Source organism: Pristiophorus japonicus, chromosome 6 (genome assembly GCF_044704955.1).
Source record: "Pristiophorus japonicus isolate sPriJap1 chromosome 6, sPriJap1.hap1, whole genome shotgun sequence".
In the NCBI taxonomy this organism is placed as follows: Eukaryota; Metazoa; Chordata; class Chondrichthyes; family Pristiophoridae; genus Pristiophorus; species Pristiophorus japonicus.
This window is the reverse complement of record NC_091982.1, coordinates 55,706,780-55,729,913: the sequence shown is the minus strand read 5'-3', so window position 1 is coordinate 55,729,913 and position 23,134 is coordinate 55,706,780. Positions and strand designations below refer to the sequence as shown.

The following is a 23,134-nucleotide window of genomic DNA, read 5'->3' as shown; positions in this document are numbered from 1 at the left end:
CCACTGAGAAATTCAGTATGCAGATAAGGGTTTCTCACGAGCTAGCTGCTCCCTGGCCTTTTTAAAGGCCTGGTTTTGCAACAAGGCCCCGAGGGGGGAAAGAGGTTGGAAGGATGGCTGGTGTAAGACGTGCAAGGAGAGCCAACAGGTTCACATATGGAGCTGGAGACACAGATGGACGATGTGGAGGACAGAAGAAGAATACTGTTTCCTGACGTGGGGAGACCTGGCAGACCGCCAGTACATAATGCATGGAGGGTGATTGCAGGGGAGGTGTCAGGCATCTCCATATATGTGAGGACGCACCCTCCCAGGAGGGTGCTGGCCAGTTTGCACCCGGCCCTTCCAGGCCCAGAAGTGTTCCAGGGCGTCCTAGAAGGACATCTGTAGGTCCCAGACAACAACCATAGCAGCTTCCCGGACCCATGATGCAGACACAAGGATGACAGTTAGGCATAGTTTTAGGGTAGTCACGCGTAACAGGTGTTATAATGTGATGCACAGGGGTAAAAATGATTACAGTATTATTATATTGTTCTTTATGTTCTGTTTTTCCAGTGATTTGGATAATTTGATAAATCTTTATTTTTGGCACATTTATCTGGCCAGGTGTTTCATTTGAGAGTGGGCAATCCTGTGTTAAGGCACTCATTGCGATGGCCATTGAAAGTGGGAGCTGAAGGGTCACATGTGGATGGGATTATCTGAAACGAGCAGCTATGAGAGGCAGCTGCACCTCCCTTCCAGGGTGGCAATAGGTCGACGCCTCCTAGCTCTGGGGCGACGGGAATCCTCCTCCTCCTCCTCCTCCTGCTGCTCCTCCTCCTCCTCCTCCTCAGGTGGTACTGTTGGCTCAACCTCCAGTGGCTGTCCCCTCATAATGGCCAGGTTGTGCGGCATGCAGCAGACTACGATGATTATGGAGACCTGTGAGGAGAGTACTGCAAGGTGCCACCAGACTGGTCCAGGCACCGGAACCTCTGCTTAAGGATACCTATGCACTGCTCGATGATGCACTTGGTGGCACAATGAGCATCATTGTAGGCATGCTCTGGTGCTGTCCTGGGGTTCCACAGAGGAGTGAGCAGCCAAGTGGACAGGGGATATCCCTTATCCCCAAGCAGCCAATTGCAATCCTGATTTGGGCCGGTGAAGACGGCAGGCACACTGGTCTGTTGCAAAATGAATGAATCATGGCTACTGCCTGGGTACCTCGCATCAACTGCCAGGATCCGACGCTGGTGGTCACTCACGAGCTGCACGTTCAAGAGTGGAAGCCTTTGCGGCTGACAAAGATCTCGAGATGATGATGTGGTGCCCTCAGCCCAATGTGTGTGCAGTCAATGGCACCCTGCACCCTCGGGAATCCTGCCATTTGGGAAAATCTGGCCTGCCGCTCCACCTGTTTGTTCCTTGTCATCGGAAAGGAGATGTACTGGACCCTTCTCTGTACAGTGCATCTGTGACCTGTCGGATGCACCGATGTGCCGAGAATTCGGAGACGTTGCCAATGTCGTGTAAAAATTCAAGGCGATGATGACCTTGGTCTTCATGGTGAGGGAGGTCCTGAGGCATGTTTGAGGCTGCAGATCTTCTCGAAGGACAGTGCAGAGCTCCCTCAGTACTTCCGGCTGAAATCTTAGCCTTCGCAGGCATTGCTCATCAGTGAGCTGGAGAAGGAGAACTGAGGTCTGTAGACCCTTTTGAGGGTATGGCCTCATGTTGACTGTCTCCTCTGAAAGCTGCCTGCTGGCCATCTCCTTGGTCCTCCTCATTCTCGGGCTCCTGAAGAGGCTCTTGCTGGAAAGGTTCCTCTCCCAGTATTTGGAGGGGGGAGGGGGGAGGCAGCATCCCTCACCCTCCTCCTGATGCCATCTCCTTCCTCTAAAGGGTCAGAGCTGAAAGTTGTACAAAAGTCTGTGAATACCTCTGAGCAGCACTCAGCAGGTTTAATGGAGCCAAAACAATGAATAAAACTTACTGCACTTTTAATTTAAAATTTAAAATGAATAAAAGTATGTTTCGACCAAACGGCTCCGATCGCGGCAAAACTCCAGCGGTTTCGTATTCGTGCACCGACTGGAAAACCTTGCGGGAGCACTGCCTGAAGAAATATTCGGTTTTTGTAGCTGGAAATCGCGGGCGTGGCCGTTTTCCAGTGGCCTGCCCACTGATGACCTCACCACACCACTTCACCCCACCAATTCCAGCGGAAGTGCCTCATCTCATCTGTTGCTGAAACCCTCATCCATGCCTTTGTTACCTCTAGACTTGACTATTCCAATACACTTCTGCCTGCCCTCCCATGTTCTACCCAACGTAAACTTGAGATTGTAGTGTATGAAATGATACAATGAACTCCGTACTGTGAGCCAGTGACCAGGTGAAACCTAGGCAGTCTTTAATGGCTTCCAGAAGTGAAGATACAAAGGTGAAGTTCAGGTTATATACAGGGCCCAGCACGAGTGTACCTATGACCCTAGGACCTCCGACGGTACTACCACCTGTTGGTGGGCAGACCTTATGTACATACATTACATCATTCCCCTCCCCAGTTCTTGGCACAAATCCATATTACAAGTTCAGACGGTCCGGAGACCTTCGCTCCCTGGTTGACCATCTCAGTACAATCCCAGTGCTTTCCGAGTCTCTTACGACTTGGGGCTGGGCGTTGACCACAGTGGGTTCTTCTGATGGCTGGACGTGAGTTGGTTGGTCGTCTAAGCTCGCGGTTCGTCAGTGTGTCTTAGCTTGATTTGATCAATGTGTTTCCTGCACATCTGCCCATTCTTGAGCTTAACCATATACACCCGATTACCCTCCTTATCCATAACATTGCCCAGGAGCCACTTGAGCCCCTGACCATGGTTAAGTACATACACTGGGTCATTTACAGATATGTCGCGTGACACTGCGGCGCCGTCATGGTACCACTGCTGACATTGACGTCGTGTTTCGACATGATCGTTGTCAGGATGGACTAGAGAGAGCCTGGTTTTGAGGTCTCGCTTCATCAATAGTTCCGCAGGCGGGACCCCGGTGTGCGTGTGTGGCCTTGTCCTGTAACTGAGCTGTATGCGTGACAGGCGTGTCTGCAAGGAACCATGAGTTACACATTTTAGGCTCTGATTGATGGTTTGAACTGCCTACTCCACTTGACCATTGGATGCGGGTTTGAACGGGGCTGACCTCATGTGTCTTATACCGTTGCGTTTCATGAACTCTTGAAACTCCAGGCTCGTGAAACACAGTCCGTTGTCACTGACAACGATGTCTGGCAGACCATGTGTGACAAACATGGCTCTCAGGTTCTCAATGGTGGCAATGGAAGTGCTGGATGACATGATCACACATTCTATCCATTTGGAGTATGCATCCACCACCACAAAAAACATTTTACCGAGGAAGGGGCCCGCAAAGTCGATGTGGATTCTAGACCACGGTTTGGATGGCCATGACCACAGACCACAGGAGCTTACTTTGGGGCATTGCTTAACTACATGCAAGTGCTGCACTGATGCATGCACGACTCTAAGTTCGAGTCAATACCAGGCCACCAAACATGGGACCTGGCGATGGCCTTCATCATGACAATACCGGGATGCCTACTACATAACTCCCGTACAAATCTCACCCTGCCTTTCTTGGACATTACAACATGGTTACTCCACAGTAAACAATCGGATGGAAAGCTCATCTTTGCGACGGCTGTACGGTTTGGTTTCATCACCCATTTCCTTGGGGATAGTCGACCAGTCCCCGTTGAGAACACAACATTTTACAACCAATAGGGTTGGATCCTGGCTGGTCCAGGTCTTAACTTGTTGAGTAGTGACAGGCAACCCTTCACTCTCAAAGGCATCCATGACCATGAGTAGCTCTGTGGGCATTGGCGTTTCCAACTCTGGTGTGGGCAACGGTAACTGGCTCAATGCATCAGCGCAGTTGTCGGTGCCTGGCGAATGACATAATCATAGGCAGATAATGTCAGTGCCCACCTCTGGATGCGGGATGCCGTGTCGGTATTGATACCTTTATGTTCCGAGAACAACGATATAAGCTGCTTGTGATCGGTTTCCAGCTTGAAGCAAAGCCCAAACAGGTACTGGTGCATTTTTTTTACCCCATAAACACATGCTAAAGCCTCTTTCTCTACCATGCCGTAGTCTCTTTTCGCCTTGGACAGGCTTCAAGATGCGTATGCAACTGGTTGTAATTTGCCTGACTCATTGGCTTGCTGGAGTACGCAGCCGACCCCATAGGATGACACATCACAGGTCAAAACTAGACGCTTGCATGGGTCATACAGTACCAGTAGCTTGTGGGAATACAATAGATTTCTAGCCTTCTCAAAGGCTCTGCCTTGAAGTTCACTCCACACCCAGTCGTCTCCTTTCCTGAGAAGGCTTCAGTACTGTGCTCAGTTTGGGTAAGAAGTTACCGAATTAGTTGAGAAGACCCAGGAATAAACGCAGCTCCATCACATTCTGGGGCCTGGGTGCATTTTTGATTGCCTCTGTTTTCGTGTCTGTAAGCCTGATTCCGTCTGCAGTAATCTTTCATCCAAGGACTTTGACCTCTGGTGCTATAAAAACGCACTTTGAATGTTTCAGCCTGAGTCACACTTTGTCCAGACGACGCAGAATCTCTTCCAGATTGTGTAGTCTCCACAAATCCTGACCGTGCCGTCGCTCTTTAACACCGGAACAATGGGGCTGGCCCATTCATTAAATTCGACCAGTGAGATGACCCCCCCGCGTTGTAGCCTGTCCAATTCGAGCTAGACCTTTTCTCTCATCATGTGCGGGACCACGCTGGCTTTATGATGGATGGACCTTGCGTCTGGGCCGAGGTGAATCTGCACCTTGGCTCCCTTGAAGCTACCAATTCCCGGTTCAAACAGTGAGGGAAATTTGCTCAGCACTTGAGCATACAAATCATCATCCACTGATGACTAAACTTTGGTATCGTACCATTTCCATTTTATTTTTTCGAGCCAACACTGCCGAATAATGATGGGCCATTACCCAGGATAATCCATAATGGTAGGTCATGAACCGCTGCCTCTTACGACACTCTTACTGCTGCACTACCGATCACTGGTATGAGCACTTTGGTGTAGGTACGCAACTTCGTATTTATCGGACACAGCTTGAGTCTCTCTGCCTTGGTCTCCCACAGCTTTTTGAAAGTCCTCTGACTCATTATAGATTAACTCACACCTGTGTCTAATTCCATGGATACCGGCACACCGTTTAATTTTACCTCCATCATTATCGGTTGGCTCTTTGTTAGGAATGCACGTACGCTGTACACTTCCTCCTCGGAGCTCTCAAATGCCTCGGGATGCATCGCCAGATCCACGCTGAATTGATCATCATCCACCTGGTGTGTCGCAGCTCACTTGCTCTGCTGTGGACATGTCCGCTGTGCCCCATCTTCGCACACCCTCTGCATACATACTGCCTGAAGCGGCACTGATGGGGTCGGTGATTGCTTCTGCAACGCCAACACGTTGAGCTCGGATTTGCGCCCGATGGCGGGCTTTGAGCGGCTCCCGTTCTCACATACGCAATCGAGTAGGCCCTTGATGACAAACTTTGAGCGGCTCCCGGTCTTGCAGATACAGTCGAGTAAGTCCTGCCATGTGCAGCTCTGCCGGCCATCAATACAAATTTTGCACAGTACTTGCCGTGGAGTTCCTGTTTTGTCGCAATATCTGCTTCGTGCTTTTCTGCATGTAATGCAAGCCTGGGCGATGGTAATGATCTTGCTGAGGTCCGGCGTCTTCGCAGCCAGCAGCTTACTTAAGATCGTCTCGTGGTTGATCTCGATCATGAAAAAGTCATGCAGCATGTCTTCCAACGCAGGCCCAAATTTGCAAGGCCCTGCAAGACGTCTTAGGTCGGCAAGAAATTCCGCTACGTCCTGGCCTTCTGGACGAACGTGCGTATAGAAACGATATCTGGATATGAGGATTCCTTCCATGGGTTCAAGGTGTTCTCGAACTAGAGCAAACAATTTTTTGTAATCCTTTTCTGTAGGAAGAGTGGGTGAGAGCAGATTTTTGATGAGTGCATAGATCGTGGGGCCACAGACTCTGAGAAGAACTGTTCTGCTCTTCTCTGCATTCTTGTCTTTGTTTTGGTCGTTTGCCACAAAATACTGGTCAAGGCGAGCCGTGAAATCTCCCCAATCCTCTCCCTCATTGAATCTCTCGAGAATTCCAACAATACTCGATCGTGCTGTGCTCGCCATGCTTTTGCATGGGTTCGTATTTGCCTCATCGCCAGTTGTGGTGTATGAAATGATACAATGAACTCCGTACTGTGAGCCTGGTCAGTCTTTAATGGCTTCCAGAAGTGAAGATACAAAGGTGAAGTTCAAGTTATATACCGGGCCCAGCACGAGTGTACCTTTGATCCTAGGACCTCCGATGGTAGTGCCCCTTGTTGGTGTGCAGACCTTATGTACATACATTACAGAGATCATCCAAAACCCGGCTGGCCATTATCTAACTCGAACCAAGTCCGCTCACCCATCACCCCTGTGCTCGCTGACCTACATTGGCTCGCAGTTAAGCAACGTTTAAAAATTCTCATCCTTGTTTTCAAATCCCTCCATGGCCTCGCCCCTCCCTATAGCTATAATCTCATCCAGCCTCTCCCCCGAAGATATTTGCGCTCCTCTAATTCTCTCCTCCTGAGCATCCCTGATTGTAATCGCTCAACCATCTGTTGCCGAGGCCCTAAGCCAGGGAACTCGCTGCCTAAACCTCTCCGCCTCTCTATCTCTCTTTCCCCTTTTAAGACACTCCTTAAAACTTACCTTTTTTGATTTATATAGTGCCTTTCTTGACCACTGGACGTCTCAAAGCACTTTACAACCCTTTTTGAAGTGTAGTCACTATTGCAATGTAGAAAACACGGCAGCCAATTTGCGCAAGCAACTTCCACGAAGTGCAATGTGATAATGACCAGATCATCTGTTTTTTTAGTGATGTTGATTGAGGGATAAATATTGGCCAGGACACCGGAGATAACTCCCCTACTCTTCTTTGAAATAGTGCCATGGGATTTTTTACCTCTACTTGAGAGAGCAGATGGAGCCTCGGTTTAACGTCTCATCTGAAAGACGGCACCCTCAGCACTGCATAGGAGTGTCAGCCTTTGTGGAGTGGGACCTGAACCCACAACCTTCTGACTCAGAGTCTTTCTTTTAGTAAAACGTGCCAAGGTGCTTCACAGAGGTATTCACAGCTGACTATGTTAAAGGCGCTATATAAATACAAGTTGCTGTTGTTGTTGATTTTTGCTTCTGTTTTTGCAGGTGTGGAAGCTTCTGAGACGATGATGAAGACTGACCTGGCGCGGGTGAACAAGTACAAGGCTTTGATATGTAAAGTTGCCAGTGCCAACCAGATAGATCCAGCCATAATTGGCGCAATCATGTCCCGTGAAACTCGCGGTGGCAGTGGCTTAGTAAATGGCTGGGGTGACCACGGAAATGGGTTTGGCCTCATGCAGGTAGGAAGCAAGTGACTTTGTGACACAGCAGAGAGGAATCTGTCTCCTTGGCAAGCGTCAGAACCACTCTGACAAACTTCACCACCAGCTATAGTCTAGTGGCCGAATCGCTAATACCACCAAGGAGGGCGGGGGCGGTGTAGATTAGATGTCAATGTGGTGGATAGGTACGAGACGTATGTCGTGCCTCTCAGTCCCCCAAAGAGAAGATATAGAAAGTGCCCCTTGCCTGTGGGGAACTCAAGCGGCTGGAGTTCCGAGATGCACAGAGGAAAGGGTTCCATCTGTGTGAAGGAAGAAATAAATAAACTTTCAGAATGGGCATATAATTGGCAAATGAATTTCAACGTAGATAAATGTCAAATATTACATTTTGGTAAGAAAAATAAAGAGATCACTTATTACTTGGGGAAATCAGAATTTAAATGGGGTAGACGAGCAGATCTCAGAGTACAAATACACAAATCACTAAAAGTAGCGACACTGGTTAACAAGGCTATAGCAAAAGCAAACCAAGCGCTAGGGTTTATTTCTAAAGGGATAGAATTGAAAAATAGGGAAGTTCAGCTAAACTTGTATAGAACCTTGGTTAGACTACATTTGGAACACTGTTCACAGTTCTGGTTCCCATAGGGGAAACTAAAACTAGGGGACATAGTCTTAGAATAAGGGGCCGCCCATTTAAAACTGAGATGAGGAGGAATTTCTTCTCTCAGAGGGTTGTAAATCTATGGAATTCACTGCCCCAGAGAGCTGTGGAGGCTGGGTCATTGAAAATATTTAAGGCGGAGATAGACAGATTTCTGAGCGATAAGGGAGTAAAGGGTTATGGAGAGTGGGCGGGGAAATGGAGCTGAGTCCATGATCAGATCAGCCATGATCTTATTGAATGGCGGAGCAGGTTCGAGGGGCCAAATAGCCTATTCCTGCTCCTATTTCTTATGTTCTTATAAAAATAAATCCAATAAGGAATATTCAGGAGAAACATATTTACTCAGAGAGCAGTTAGAATGTTTAACTCACTACCACGAGTAGTTGAGGCGACTAGCAACGATGCAGTTAAGGGGAAGCTCGCTAAGCATATGAGGGAGAAGTGAATAGAGGATAATGCTGATAGAGTTAGATGAGGAAGGATGAGAGCAGAAATGCCGACATAGACTGTTTGTGCCGAATGGCCTCTTTCTGTGCTGTATGTTCCATGTGATTTTGTGTAACTAGCTGGCTGCCTTCTTGCTCTTCGCAAACTGTAAATTTTGGAGGAGCTAGCAGATCATTGAGTGCCCAGACCTAACTGCTGTAATAATAGACATCAGCCCGCAGTACAGGGCGTTTCTGCAATTGAGGTTATTTGAAAATACTAGCGTCAATTAACACATTGGTTCCAACTTGTCCTTTCTAGCTGGCATTTGCCGAGTACCAGATACACCAGCATAATGAAAAGCACAACTCGCAAATTGCTTTTAAACTGAAAAATATCAAAACGACAGAACAAGAATGCACTTTGACAAAACACTCGATTTGATCACATTGCTTTGATTCAACTAATAGGAAGGAAACTATTTCTAGAACACAAGAGATGAAGTTTAATTCCACGTTGTGGGGAATGTAGGGGGGCGGGAGGTGGGGGGTGAGAATTGCTGGCAAAGACTAGGAGCAGAAGCCCATGGCATTATGTTCCATGGTGCATATAATTGCACTCATCATCATAGGCAGTCCCTCGAATTGAGGATGACTTGCTTCCACGTCAAAAACTTTACAGGTGTTTCAATGAAGGACCTAATATTCCAGGTCCCGAACTACATGTTGAAGGGTGGAAGATGCCTGTGCTTGGATTTTTTTAACGTGTGGTGGCCGTTGCACACCAGCCACCACACGGGCTTGACAGAGCTCGGTCTTGGTCCAGTGGCAAGAATTAATCAAGACGACTGGAGACCTGCGCTGCTGCACGGATCTAGTGCACACACATATCGCAGTGGGGGCTGGCCCGTGCTGCCCCTGGGACCTCTCCTCTTCTGGGCCCCAAACTCACCCCTTCTCCTGGGTCCCGATCACGTCCCTCTACAGTCTCTTGACGCTCCTGCAGTACCTGCCCATGCTCCAATCAGCGACCTGGATCTTGGTGACGTCCAATCCAGTCACCCTCTTCACAGCCGTCGCTCTCTTGAACCGGCTCGCGCTGCACCTTGAAGTGGAATGCTCCTTTGAAGGTCCCGACCTGCTGATGGTCCTTGCAGCTGCAAAGGAGCAGCGTGTGGCCCGATAATGCATCCACCTGCTCCAGAAGTGGCCCGATAATGCATCCACCTGCTCCAGAAATTAATCCTCTTGGCACAATTCACAAAGGCAAAAGACACAACTTACCACTGACGGGGTTGGTTGGGTGTTGCTGTTTTTCTTGGCACCTTTTAGTTTAGTGATTCATTCACAGGTATGGGCGTCGCTGGCAAGGCCGGCATTTATTGCCCATCCCTAATTGCCCTTGAGAATGTGGTGGTGAGCCATCTTCTTGAACCGTGGCAGTCCCGTGAAGTGAAGTACTCCCACAGTGCTGTTAGGGAGGGAGTTCCAGGATTTTGACCCAGCGACGATGAAGGAACGGCCGATATATTTACAAGTCAGGGTGGTGTGTGACTTGGAGAGGTGATGCTGCTTCCATACGCTTGCTGCCCTTGTCCTTCTAGGTGATAGAGGTCGTGGGTTTGGGAGGTGCTGCCGAAGAAGCCTTGGAGAGTTGATGCAGTGCATCTTGTAGATGGTACACACTGCAGCCACGGTGTGCCGGTGGTGGAGGGAGTGAAGGTTGAAGGTGGTGGATGGGGTGACAATCAAGGGGACTGCTTTGTCCAGGATGGTGTTGAGCTTCTTGAGTGTTGTTGGAGCTGCACTCATCCTGGCAAGTGGAGAGTATTCCATCACACTCCTGACTTGTGCCTTGTAGATGGTGGATTTTTGAACTCCCTCCCCACCTGAATAATATGGAAGTACGGTTACACACTGTGTGTCATCAGTGCTTGAGGGTCTGGCACTGGATTATCAGTAATTATTTCAGGTCAGCAGGCTCGATGACCACTGCCATCTTTTCATACCTTCCCTGAGCTGTACTGTAACACAATGTCACAGTGAGGCAGGCAGTGGAATTGTTGTTACAGGATCCAAAATACTGCTCACCCTTGAGATGACGTCATCCTCTATGTAACACACCTCTGCCCAACTGTTGCCATGGTATCAACTGGCAAGGTTGAAATCTCTTGGGTGCCATCCAACCAGATTCCCATTTCCATGGAGCATATCTTGAATATAGCAATCTGCAGGAATCCTGGAAGCTCCCTGACTGGTAACAACAACAACTTGCATTTATATAGCGCCTTTAACATAGAAACATCCCAAGGCGCTTCACAGAAGTGTTATCAGAATTTGGCACCGAGCCGCATAAGCAGGTATTAGAACAGGTGACCAAAAGTTTGGTCAAGTGGTAGGTTTTAAGGAGGGCAGAGAGGGTTGGAGCGGTGAAGAGGGAATTCCAGAGAAAGAAAGACTAGCATTTATATAGCGCCTTTCATGACCACTGGACGTCTCAAAGTGCTGTACAAACAATGAAGTACTTTTGGAGTGTAGTCACTGTTGTAATATGGGAAACGCGGCAGCCAATTTCCACACAGCAAGCTCCCACAAACAGCAATGTGATAATGACCCAGATAATTTGTTTTTTTGTGCTGTTGGTTGAGGGATAAATATTGGACAGGACACCAGGGATAATAGTACCACAGAGCTTAGGGCCAAGGCAGCTGAAAGCACAGCTGCTAATGGTGGGGCGGCGGAGGTGCTGGATACACAAGAGGCTAGAATTGGAGGAGCGCAAAGATCTCGCAGCGTTGTAGGGTTGGAGGCACAGCACATGCACACTGATTTAGCAATACCCTTTTCTATTCCTGAGGGTCGTGACTTGCTCGGACGGAGTTACGTTTGCACGACAAATGACGACCCGAAGCCCCAGGGAAGTCGACAAATGAAGCCTCGCTGTTCAGATGTCAATTGTTGAGGCTCCGTGTCAGAGCTCATGTACTGGGGTGGATGCCTTACCGGGACTTATGGTGACAGTCTGGATGCAGCACTGCTCAGAGAAGTGGCGCACTCCTGTCGGTTCGACCATGGTCAATAAAAGCCATGGGCAGTGTAATATATTTATGCTTGGGGTCACCAGACACCAGAGGGCGCCACTGTCGGATGTCATGCAGGCAATACAACAAGTCGGATCTTGTACTTATCCGAAATGGGAATAAAAGAGATCGGATACACACCCAACGCGAGTTGATAATAACAAGACTCTTGTGTTATTACAGACAGGGTGATGCTCACAACAGACTGCCCACCTCGGTGAGGGCACAAGAGATGGGGCAGCTCATGGTACTATCTCCCTAGATAGCCGCAGGCATTGCATGCAGTCGGACCCAGGTAGATAGTTCCAAGGTTGCAGTCACCGCCTTCCGGATAGCGGACGCTAGGGTTCCCTGCAGTCTGAGCTCCGTTTCAGTCCTCTGTTCTACTGCGTCCACACAACAAAGAACCGTGTTCTAAGCTGCTCATTCTGCAAACTGCAACATTTGCTGCACTGCTGTTGTTTAAACTCCTAAGAACACTGAGCACATAAATCTAGGCTGACACTCCCAGTGCAGTACTGAGGGAGTGCTGCACTGTAGGAGGTGCCGTCTTTCAGATGAGACGTTAAACCAAGGCCCATCTGCTCTCTCAGCTGGACGCAAAAAATATTCCATGGCACTATTTTGAAGAAGAACAGGGGAGTTATCCCCGGTGTCCCGGGGCCAATATTTATCCCTCAATCAACATAACAAAAAAACCGAGATGAACTGATCATTATCACCTTGCAGTTTGTGGGAGCTTGCTGTGCGCTATTTGGCTGCCACTTTTCCCACATTCCAACAGTGACTACACTTCAAAAAGCTGTAAAGCACTTTGACACGTTCAGTGGTCGTGAAATGCACTATATAAATGCAAGTCTTTCTTTCTTTTTAAGTGAGAGTGGGAACAGTGAATGACTGGAGTATTTTAGTGCATGAACCGCATTTGGAGCTGGTGGCGATCTCTACTTCTGGCAACTGGCCCTGACGAGTCTGTTGTTTCTGTTCTGCCTCCGCTTTATCCCCAACAGCAATGGGGCGGTGCTGGGGTGGCAGGGGGCGATGGGCGGAGTGGGGGCAGCCAGAAATCGAAGTGGAATATTAGATCCGAGATGGTGCAGTAATGTTGTCTCCTATTTCAGAAATCCGTACACATAGTGCAACATTGACACCTATTGGCGGAAGATCAGTACTGCAGCAACAGCTTGCTTGTTGGGAACATTAATCCGCCATTCAATTAGATCATGGCTGAGCTGCACCTCAAATCTACCAGCCTTTGCTCTATATCCCATAACTAACAAAAATCTATTAACCTCAGTCTTGAAAGCACCCATTGTCCCCAGCTTCCACGTCCTTTTGAGGGTGGGAGAATTGGAAAAAGATTTCCAAATTCCTACTACCCATGGGATGGAAAATGTGCTTCCATTTCTTTTGGATGGCTTAGCTCTAATTTTAAGCTTGTTCTAGATTCCACCAGCAGATTCTCCGTACATTAGAAGAAATACATTTTCAGGACTGCGGGGAAAGGGCGGGGGAGTGGGACTAGCTGAGGCGCTCTTGCAGAGAGCCAGAACGGGCTCGACAGGCCGAATGGCCTCCTTCCGTGTTGTAACCGTTCTGTGATTCTATGATCTGCCCTATCAAATCCTGTTAACATTTTAAACGCCTCGCTAGCAAGCTAAAATCAAAAAGCAAGAGAAGTATTTGACTTGGCACAGATCAGTCTAGTTTCTGTTGAGAAATTATATTGCTAGTGAAACCTACAGTTGCTTTAATTTTGTTTTAATTTGTTGATGGGATGTGGGCAAAGCTGGCAAGGGCACACTTGCTGCCCATTTGGAGTTGGCCCGAGAAGGTCGCGGTGGGCCTTCTCCTGGAGACGGTGGGTCTCCCGCAGTGGGGTGAGGTAGGGAATTCTCCGCATTCTGAACCAATGACGATGAAGGGCCGGCCAGGGGGTTTGGGGGGTGGGGGGGTGCGTGGGTGGTGTGGTGGTGCTCTCACACTAGTGCTGCTCTCCTCTGCACTAGATGGCGCCGGGCTCGGAGGGGGTGCTATATCAAATTTGGGTTTAGTGACATACGAACAATGATGGACAGGTAAAGACCATCGGGTCTATCGAGCCTGTCCCACACAATTGTGATACCTTGTGTATCACAACATATACACTCCGCCCCACCCGAAACCCTGTGATCTCCTGGGAGAGGCAAAAAAACAGATTAAAAATCCACACCAATTTGGGGAAAAACAATCTTGGAATTTCCTCTCGGACCCATCTAGGCGATCGAGCTAGGCCCAGGAGATCACTCTGGCCATTAAATTCCCTGCAGCACCTACCTTCTGTAAGAGGTGGTCTCTGCCGCAGCCAGAAACAAAGGAGTTCAGTGAAGCTGCGTCCACCTTGTGAGTTAGGTGTAGCTGGCTCCTGCCAGCAGTGCTGCCCAAGTAGACATGCTGGCAAAAGCTAGTAAGTAACCAAAGGTTCTTCATCGACAACATTACCCCACTAAACCCAACATTAAAACCATCGCTCTGTTCATGTTTCAATTCAATACTCTTGTTTTGAGAAACGGATCCCAATACGTGGCAAGTGATGTAGTGTTCATTTCAGGTTGACAAAAACAGTCATACACCTGTTGGAACTTGGGACAGTGAGGAACATCTTACACAGGCGACTAAGATACTGACGGACTTCATTAAACAAATTCAAAAGAATTTTCGAACTTGGACCAAAGAACAGCAACTCAAAGGTTTGTGGCCCTTTGTTTTTTCAATGCCGCTTAAACATCTGTATATTCTATGTAATTCGAACTTAACGTTGTTCAACGCCCCTCCCCTTGGTTAAAGGGGAGGGTCGCTACTCACTCTGCCGGGCCTCTGATGGTCTCCACTGGGCCGCTGGGGCAGTGTGGTTCCGAGGTCGCAGCCCAGCACCCAAAAACGGAGAGCCAGGCTGCACAATGGCGGCCCCGGACCACGCCAGGGAAGGGGCCAACCGGGGAGTCGGCCAAACAGGTAAGATGGCGGCGCGGGGCGCCACCGACCTGCCCTTTAAACATCAACTCTGCGAGCGGAGCACAGCCCAGTTTGTGACCCACGAGGCTGGTGCTGGCACCGCTCGCGGGGCGCTGGCCAACATCCACCGCGGGGCGGAAACGGATTGGCGTTACCGTGGCAGAGCCTTCGCTAACTCCCACGCAATTTTGTGGAAGCCGGTAATGCTTCCTCCACCCCCAGGCGAAAACTGTTTTGCGCCCCGTTTATGCACTCCCAGAGGCACTAACGGGTGTCGCTAAACATGGGCAAGTTCGACCCCTCTGTTCAGAGCTTAAGAACATAAGAACATAAGAAATAGGAGCAGGAGTAGGCCACCTGGCCTCTGGAGCCTGCTCCGCCATTCAATAAGATCATGGCTGATCTGATCATGGACTCAGCTCCACTTCCCTGCTCGCTCCCCATAACCCTTCACTCTCTTATCGTTCAAACATCTGTCTATCTCCGCCTGAAATATATTCAATGACCCAGCCTCCACAACTCTCTGGGGCAGAGAATTCCACAGATTTACCACCCTCTGAGAGAAGAAATTTCTCCTCATCTCAGTTTTAAATGGGCAGCCCCTTATTCTGAGACTATGTCCCCTAGTTTTAGTTTCCCCTATGAATGGAAATATCCTCTCTGCAGCCACCTTGTCGAGCCCCCTCATTATCTCATATGTTTCAATAAGATCACCTCTCATTCTTCTGAACTCCAGTGAGTATAGGCCCAACCTACTCAACCTATCTTCATAAGTCAGCTCCCTCATCTCCGGAATCAACCGAGTGAACCTTCTCTGAACAGCCTCCAATGCAAGTATAGCCTTCTTTAAATATGGAGACCAAAACTGTACGCAGTACTCCAGGTGTGGCCTCAGCAATACCCTCTACACTTGTAGCAGGACTTCTCTGCTTTTATACTCCATCCCCCTTGCAATAAAGGCCAACATTCCATTTGTCTTCCTGATTACTTGCTGTACCTGCATACTAACTTTTTGTTTTTCTTGCACAAGGACCCTCAGGTCCCTCTGGACTGCAGTACTTTGCAATTTTACTCCATTTAAATTATAATTTGCTTTTCTATTTTTTCTGCCAAAGTGGATAACTTCACACTTTTCCTCATTATACTCCATCTGCCAAATTTTTGCCCACTCACTTAGCCTGTCTATGTCTCTTTGCAGATTTTTTGTGTCCTCCTCACAATTTGCTTTCCCACCCATCTTTGTATCATCAGCAAACTTGGCTACATTACATAGAAACTAGAAACATAGAAAATAGGTGCAGGAGTAGGCCATTCGGCCCTTCTAGCCTGCACCACCATTCAATGAGTTCATGGCTGAACATGCAACTTCAGTACCCCCTTCCTGCTTTCTCGCCATACCCCTTGATCCCCTTAGTAGTAAGGACTTCATCTAACTCCCTTTTGAATATATTTAGTGAATTGGCCTCAACAACTTTCTGTGGTAGAGAATTCCACAGGTTCACCACTCTCTGGGTGAAGAAGTTTCTCCTCATCTCGGTCCTAAATGGCTTACCCCTTATCCCTTACACTCGGTCCCTTCATTCAAGTCATTAATATAGATTGTAAATAATTGAAGCCCCAGCACCGATCCCTGCGGCACCCCACTAGTTACTGTTTGCCAACCGGAAAATTACCCTTTATCCCGATTCTCTGTTTTCTGTTAGTTGGCCAATTCTCGATCCATGCAAATATATTACCCCCAACCCCGTGAACTTTTATCTTGTGCAGTAATATTTTATGTGGCACCATATCAAATGCCTTCTGGAAATCCAAATACACCACATCCACTGGTTCCCCCTTATCCATCCTACTCGTTACTTCCTCAAAGAATTCCAGCAAATTTGTCAAACATGATTTCTCTTGATTGAATTATACTTTTCCAAATGTCTTGCTAGTGCTTCCTTAATAATGGACTCCATCATTTTCCCAACAACAGATGTTAGGCTAACTGGTCTATAATTTCTTGTTTTTTGTCTGCCTGCTTTCTTAAATAAGGGTGTTACATTTGCACTTTTCCAATCCGCTGGAACTGCCCCAGAATCCAGGGAATTTTGGTAGATTACAATCAATGCATCCACTATCTCTTAAGAGGATGTAAGCCATCAGGTCCAGAGGACTTGTCTGCCTTTAGTCTCATTATTTTACCGAGTACTACTTCATTAGTGATAGTGATTGTATTAAGTTCCTCCCTCCCTAGAGCCCCTTGATTATTCACTATTGGGACGTTTTTGGTGTCTTCTACCGTGAAGACCGATACAAAATATTCAATCATGTTATAATGTTGCACTCTGTCCAGCGACAGTGCTCCAATAGGGGAGGGTGTAATCACAGCCTGTCAACTGCTTACAGAAGCTCTCCATTGCAAATGAGGACATAGCAACTTATGAGGCAACAAAAAGCTGACAGCAAGTGTGCGGAAACAGAAGATTTTATATCTATATATATATTATATATGTAAAGAAAAATCAAGGCCCTTTACGTATACAAGATTTAGAGTCTTCATTGAAAAATGAAGTCATGGAATTCAACCCCCAAAATGCAACGTAAATAAAACAATCTGATTTATTCAGTCAATCTTAAATCAGTCGGACTATTATATATACAAAAGCAAAATACTGTGAATGCTGGAATCTGGAATAAAAACAGAAAATGCTGGAAATCTCAGCAGGTCAGGCAGCATCTGTGGAGAGGAAGCAGAGTTAATGTTTCGGGACTATTATATATTCTGTGTTATATGGCAATAACACACTTAGTGCAAAATAGTTGATCATCTCGCATCGTGATATCCTATGGGATATTTGCAAATTACATTCACATATTATATAAACATACGCACACACACACATTGTTATGGAAGTCTCCCATGGAACTGCCCACAGTGACTCAAAACATGTTATTTTGCATGGATAGGCGCAAAGTGCCATGCACAGCGCCATTCTACTAAAAAAGCTTCTATATAGCGCCTTTCACAATCACCAGATGTCCACTGTGCACTTTACAGCCAATGAAGTACTTTCGGAGTGTAGTCACTGTTGTAATGTAGGAAACGCTGCAGCCACACTGCAACAAGCTCCCACAAACAGCAATGTGATAATAACCAGATCATCTGTTTTTATGATATTGATTGAGGGATAAATATTGGCCAGGACATCAGGGAGAACTCCCCTGATCTTCTTCGAAATAGTGCCGTGGGATTTTTTACATCCACCTGAGAGAGCAGACGGGGCCTCGGTTTAATATCACATCTGAAAGATCGCACCTCCGACGGTGCGGCACTCCCTCAGCACTGCACTGGGACTGTCGCCTGGAATTTTTGTGCTCAAGTTCCTGGAGTGGGACCTGAACCCAGAACCTTCTGACTCAGAGGCGAGGGTGCTGCCCACTGAGCCACTGGCTAAAAGGTGTCCTTGATTAGGTGTCCCTTTAAGGCCTAAATGTCCATTTAATAAATAACACTGGATGTGTTCAGACATAGATCCATGAAGAGGCTGCAGATATTCTGGCCTCGGTATTTTCTGTTCTGTTCTAAATGACAGTCTTAGCTTCTTCATACTTTTTTTTCTTCTTAAGTGTATCACAGATATATGCAACATAGAGTGTCTGAATTGTGTCATAGTTGCCGTGTACATATCCATAGAGAGTTTGGAGTACAAATCAGTCACTTTGCAGAAAATGCCAACTAATCAATTTTTACAACTATGCTTCGAAAGAGACAGAGCGTCTGCTACTAATCTCTAACTGACTCCGGAAATTGTCTATTTACAGCATTATACTTTGTGTCCATAAGCAGACAAGCTATATAAAGTACACCTTTACCTTCAGGCAGAATGATGTTTTCCATTGTATCATGTTCTTGTTATAAGATGTTATAAGATATTGAATGACATTCAATTTGGCTTAGGCCTAGCTCAGGGATTCTCTCTTTCTCTCTTTCCCACAGCAGCAGTTCATGATTCTGCCATTTCCATTTCCACCCTATCTAGACTTATCTATTGTTTCTTAACTTGTTCCATTACCATCTCCTTTTGCCTTGCACCATCATCCTTTTTGTCATTTAATCTCTCCTGCCCTTCACCCTATCACAGACCTTCCCTTTTGTTCATTCTTCCCCTCCCCACTTTCCCTGCCCCACATTTGCTTAAAAACCTGTTACATCTCTAACTGTTTCCAGTTCTAACGAAGGGTCATCAACCTGAAACGTTAACTCTGTTTCTCTCTCCACAAAGGCTGCCTGACCTGCTGAGATTTCCAGCATGTTCTGATTTTATTTCAGATTTCCAGCATTCGCAGTAGTTCGCTTTTGGATCAGGGAGTCTGTATAAGGTTTAAATTTTAATCGCTGCATCATTGGTGGCCATGCCTTCATCTGCCAAGGCCCTAAGCTCTGTAACTCCCTCCCCTAAACCTCTCCGACTCTCGACCTCTCCCTCTCCTCCTTTAAAGCGCTGCTTAGAACCTACCTCTTTGACCAAGCTTTTGGTCGCCTGTCCTAATGTCTCCTTATGTGGCTCGGTGTGAAAGATTGTTTGATAATCGCTCCTGTGAAGCATCTTGAGACGTTTTACTACATTAAAGGCGCAATATAAATGGAAGTTGTTGTTGTAGTAAATGCAATGTATGATCTCTTTATTACAGGTGGAATTTCAGCATACAATGGTGGGCCAGGTAATGTCAAAACCTATGATGGAATGGACATAGGCACAACTGGCAATGATTATGCTAATGATGTGGTTGCAAGGGCCCAATGGCTGAAGAGAAATGGATATTATTGAACGTTGATTCTCCTTTCATTGATGCTGACCAGCATGTTCTGTTTCTGACAATAATTTTTGAAGCATTGCTTGCCTGTGAAATGTCAGAATTCTGTAAAAGCTTTTTTCCTCCTCCCTGTAGAATATTGGTGAATAAAATCAATTGAATCTGCAACGCAAAAGATTATGTCAACAATAAAATGCCACACATGAATCAAAATGCTGTCTTGAACCTGTGGAATTCTCTACCCCAGAGAGCTGTGGAGGCTGGGTCATTGAATATATTTAAGGCGGAGATGGACAGATCTTTGAACGATAAGGGAGTAAAGGGTTATGGGGAGCGGGCAGGGAAGTGGAGTTGAGGCCAAGATCAGATCAGCCATGATCTTATTGAATGGCAGAGCAGGCTCGAGGGGCCAAGTGACCCACTCCTGCTCCTATTTCTTATGTTTCTTATGTGTTTGACAGCTTGAACGTTTCTGAAAACAAAACAAGCATAAGAAACTGAACACACGGGTAGAGTTTCTGCTTGTTTGCGCCAGAAATATCAATGCAATGTGGGCAAAATCGGTCTAATCCAGCGCGGAAGATCCGGAATTTTAAACGTGAGTTACGCCCCAAATGCAGTTACCCGGGTGTTTCCTGCGATCTGTTAGGGACATTTGGGACATACCAGGTGGGCAGAGGATTCTTGGCAGTGTATTCAAATGGATTTTGTCGGACCTTTACCAACTACGAGGCGGGGGCACAAGTATTGTCTAGTCCTAGTTTGCCGCACGCTCTTTCCGCAAACCAGTCCCACCCAACCCTTCCCTCGGCGAATGTCTGTCCCACCTGTGACAAGAGTCTGTGGCTCTCGTATTGGACTGTTCAGCCACCAAATAACTCATTTCAGGAGTGGAAGCAAGTCTTCCTTGATTCCAAGGGAGTGCCTATGATGATGAGTCCTAGTGCATAGTTTTCCCAAATGGATGGAAGTGTTTCTTTGTCGGGCAGCCACTGCCGGGAACACAGCTAGAATATTAGTGAAAGAGGTTTTTTCCTGGTGGGGGTGTCTGATCAAAGGAGTCATTTTACGGAACGGATCATGCAAAATACACTGAAACTCCTGGGGGTGGAAGGGAAATGGCATGTAGCATGTAGCCCCCAGTCTTCAGGGAATTGTCAAACGCCTGAACCGGACCATGAAAGAAAGGCTGAGGAAAGTGCTGGGGAACAACCCAAAATCATGGGATGAAATATTACCGTTGGTTCTGATGAATATCCGAGCCGTTCTCTCCAAAGGCACCAGGTAGTCTGACGAAGGATCATCGACCCGAAACGTTAACTCTGCTTCCACTCCTTAGATGCTGCCTGACCCGCTGAGATTTCCAGCATTTTCTGTTTTCATTCCAGATTCGAGCATCCGCAGTATTTTGCTTTTGTTGTAGGAGCCAAACTCATTTGCTGGTCCTGACGCTAACCCCCACCCAAGGAAAGGAGGTAACACGAGATTAATTTGTCAAAGGTTTATGGGATACAGTGAGGGAACTTCACCTTCACGCTGCCCATCACAAGGGGAGAAAACATTTGCTAAATAAGATGTATAACCCAGGAATGGGAGATTGGGGACCAAGTTATTGTCTGGAACTACGCGTGGGTGGGTGTTTTCAAGCCCCTCTACAAGGGACCGTTCAGCATAGGGTACAAAGCAATTCCTCTAGTGTAAGCCATACAATTGCCCAAAAGGGTTAAATGGTTTCATATCAATCAGGTAAAACGATATAAAGTTGAAGGAGTGAGAGAGGGAGATGTAAATGGGGCAGTAATGAGTCTCAAGAGGCTGAGAAAGAGGGCGGATTGGGAATCGACCTGGTGGGTTGAAGATCAAAACAATCTAATAATCCCAATTCCTGACATTGTTGATCCTGATCAAGGACAATCCCCGCCCGCTTCACTGGTCCCACACCCAGTTTAAGGGCAGTCAGGGCCTTGCAGGAGAAATAATCGAACCCTAAGACCTGGGAGGATATGGAGTCCTCCGGGACCTGGGTTCAGGTGGCCAGAAGACAACAGGATGAAACAGGAGTAACAGATTGAGAATAACAGTCATGAATGTAAACATAGAAATATAGAAACATAAAATAGGTGCAGGAGTAGGCCATTCGATCCTTCGAGCCTGCACCACCATTCAATAAGATCATGGCTGATCATTCACCTCAGTGCCCCTTACCTGCTTTCTCTCCATATCCCTTGATCCCTTTAGCCAAAAGGGTCATATCTAACTCCCTCCAATATATCCAATCAACTGGCATCAACAACTCTCTGCGGTAGGGAATATCACAGGTTAACAACTCTGACTGAAGAAGTTTCTCCTCATCTCAGTCCAAAATGGCTTACCCCTTATCCTTAGACTCTGACCGCTGGTTCTGGACTTCCTCAACATCGGGAACATTCTTCCTGCAGCTAACTTGTCCAGTCCCGTCAGAATTTTATGTTTCTTTGAGATTCCCTCTCATCCTTCTAAACTCCAGTGAATACAGGCCCAGTCGATCCAGTCTCTCCTCATATGTCAGTCCTGCCATCCTGAGAATCAGTCTGGTGAACCTTTGCTGCACTCCCTCAATAGCAAGAACATCCTTCCTCAGATTAGGAGACAAAATTGAACACAATATTCCAGGCGAGGCCTGACGAAGGCCCTGTACAACTGCTGTAAGACTGCCCTACTCCTATACTCAAATCCCCTAGCTATGAAGGCCAAGATACCATTTGCCTTCTTCACCGCCTGCTGTACCTGCATGCCAACTTTCAATGACTGATGTACCATGACAGCCAGGTCTTGTTGCACCTCCCCTTTTCCTAATCTGCCGCCATTCAGATTATATTCTGCCTTTGTGTTTTTGCCACCAAAGTGGATAACGTCACATTTATCCACATTATACTGCATCTGCCATGCGTTTGCCCACCGAACCTGTCCAAATCACCCTGCAGCCTCTTAGTGTCCTCCTCACAGCTCACACTGCCACCCAGCTTAGTGTCATCTGCAAACTTGGAGATATTACACTCAATTATTTCATCTAAATCATTGATGTATATTGTAAATAGCTGGGGTCCCAGCACTGAGCCCTGCGGCACCCCACTAGTCACTGCCTGCCATTCTGAAAAGGATCCATTTATCCCGACTCTCTGCTTCCTGTCTGCCAACCAGTTCTCTATGCATGTCAGTACATTACCCCCAATACCATGTGCCTTAATTTTACACACTAATCTCTTGTGTGGGACCTTGTCAAAAGCCTTTTGAAAGTCCAAATACACCACATCCACTGGTTCTCCCTTGTCCACTCTACTAGTTACATCCTCAAAAAATGCTAGAAGATTTGTCAAACATGATTTTCCTTTCATAAATCCATGCTGATTTGGACTGATCCTGTCACTGCTTTCCAAATGCGCTGCTATTTCATCTTTAATAATTGATTCCAACAGTTTCCCCACTACTGATATCAGGCTAACCGGTCTATAATTACCCGTTTTCTCTCTCTCTCCTTTCTTAAAAAGTGGTGTTACATTTGCTAACCTCCAGTCCATAGGAACTGATCCAGAGTCGAAAGACTGTTGGAAAATGATCACCAATGTTTCCACTATTTCTAGGGCCACTTCCTTAAGTACTCTTGGATGCAGACTATCAGAC

General features: G+C 47.1%; 1 protein-coding gene across 1 annotated transcript in view; it reads left to right on the top strand.

The window, feature by feature from the left end:
• LOC139265669 (lysozyme g-like) overlaps window positions 1-19,687 on the top strand; it is a 30,063-nt gene extending 10,376 nt beyond the window's left edge. Inside the window, exons 3-5 of the mRNA XM_070882878.1 lie at window positions 7,330-7,526; window positions 14,274-14,412; window positions 19,352-19,687. Of these exons, the coding sequence (XP_070738979.1) occupies window positions 7,330-7,526; window positions 14,274-14,412; window positions 19,352-19,488 (473 nt within the window). The 3' untranslated portion in view covers window positions 19,489-19,687. The remainder of the gene's footprint in view (window positions 1-7,329; window positions 7,527-14,273; window positions 14,413-19,351) is intronic.
• Window positions 19,688-23,134: the final 3,447 nt, after the last annotated feature.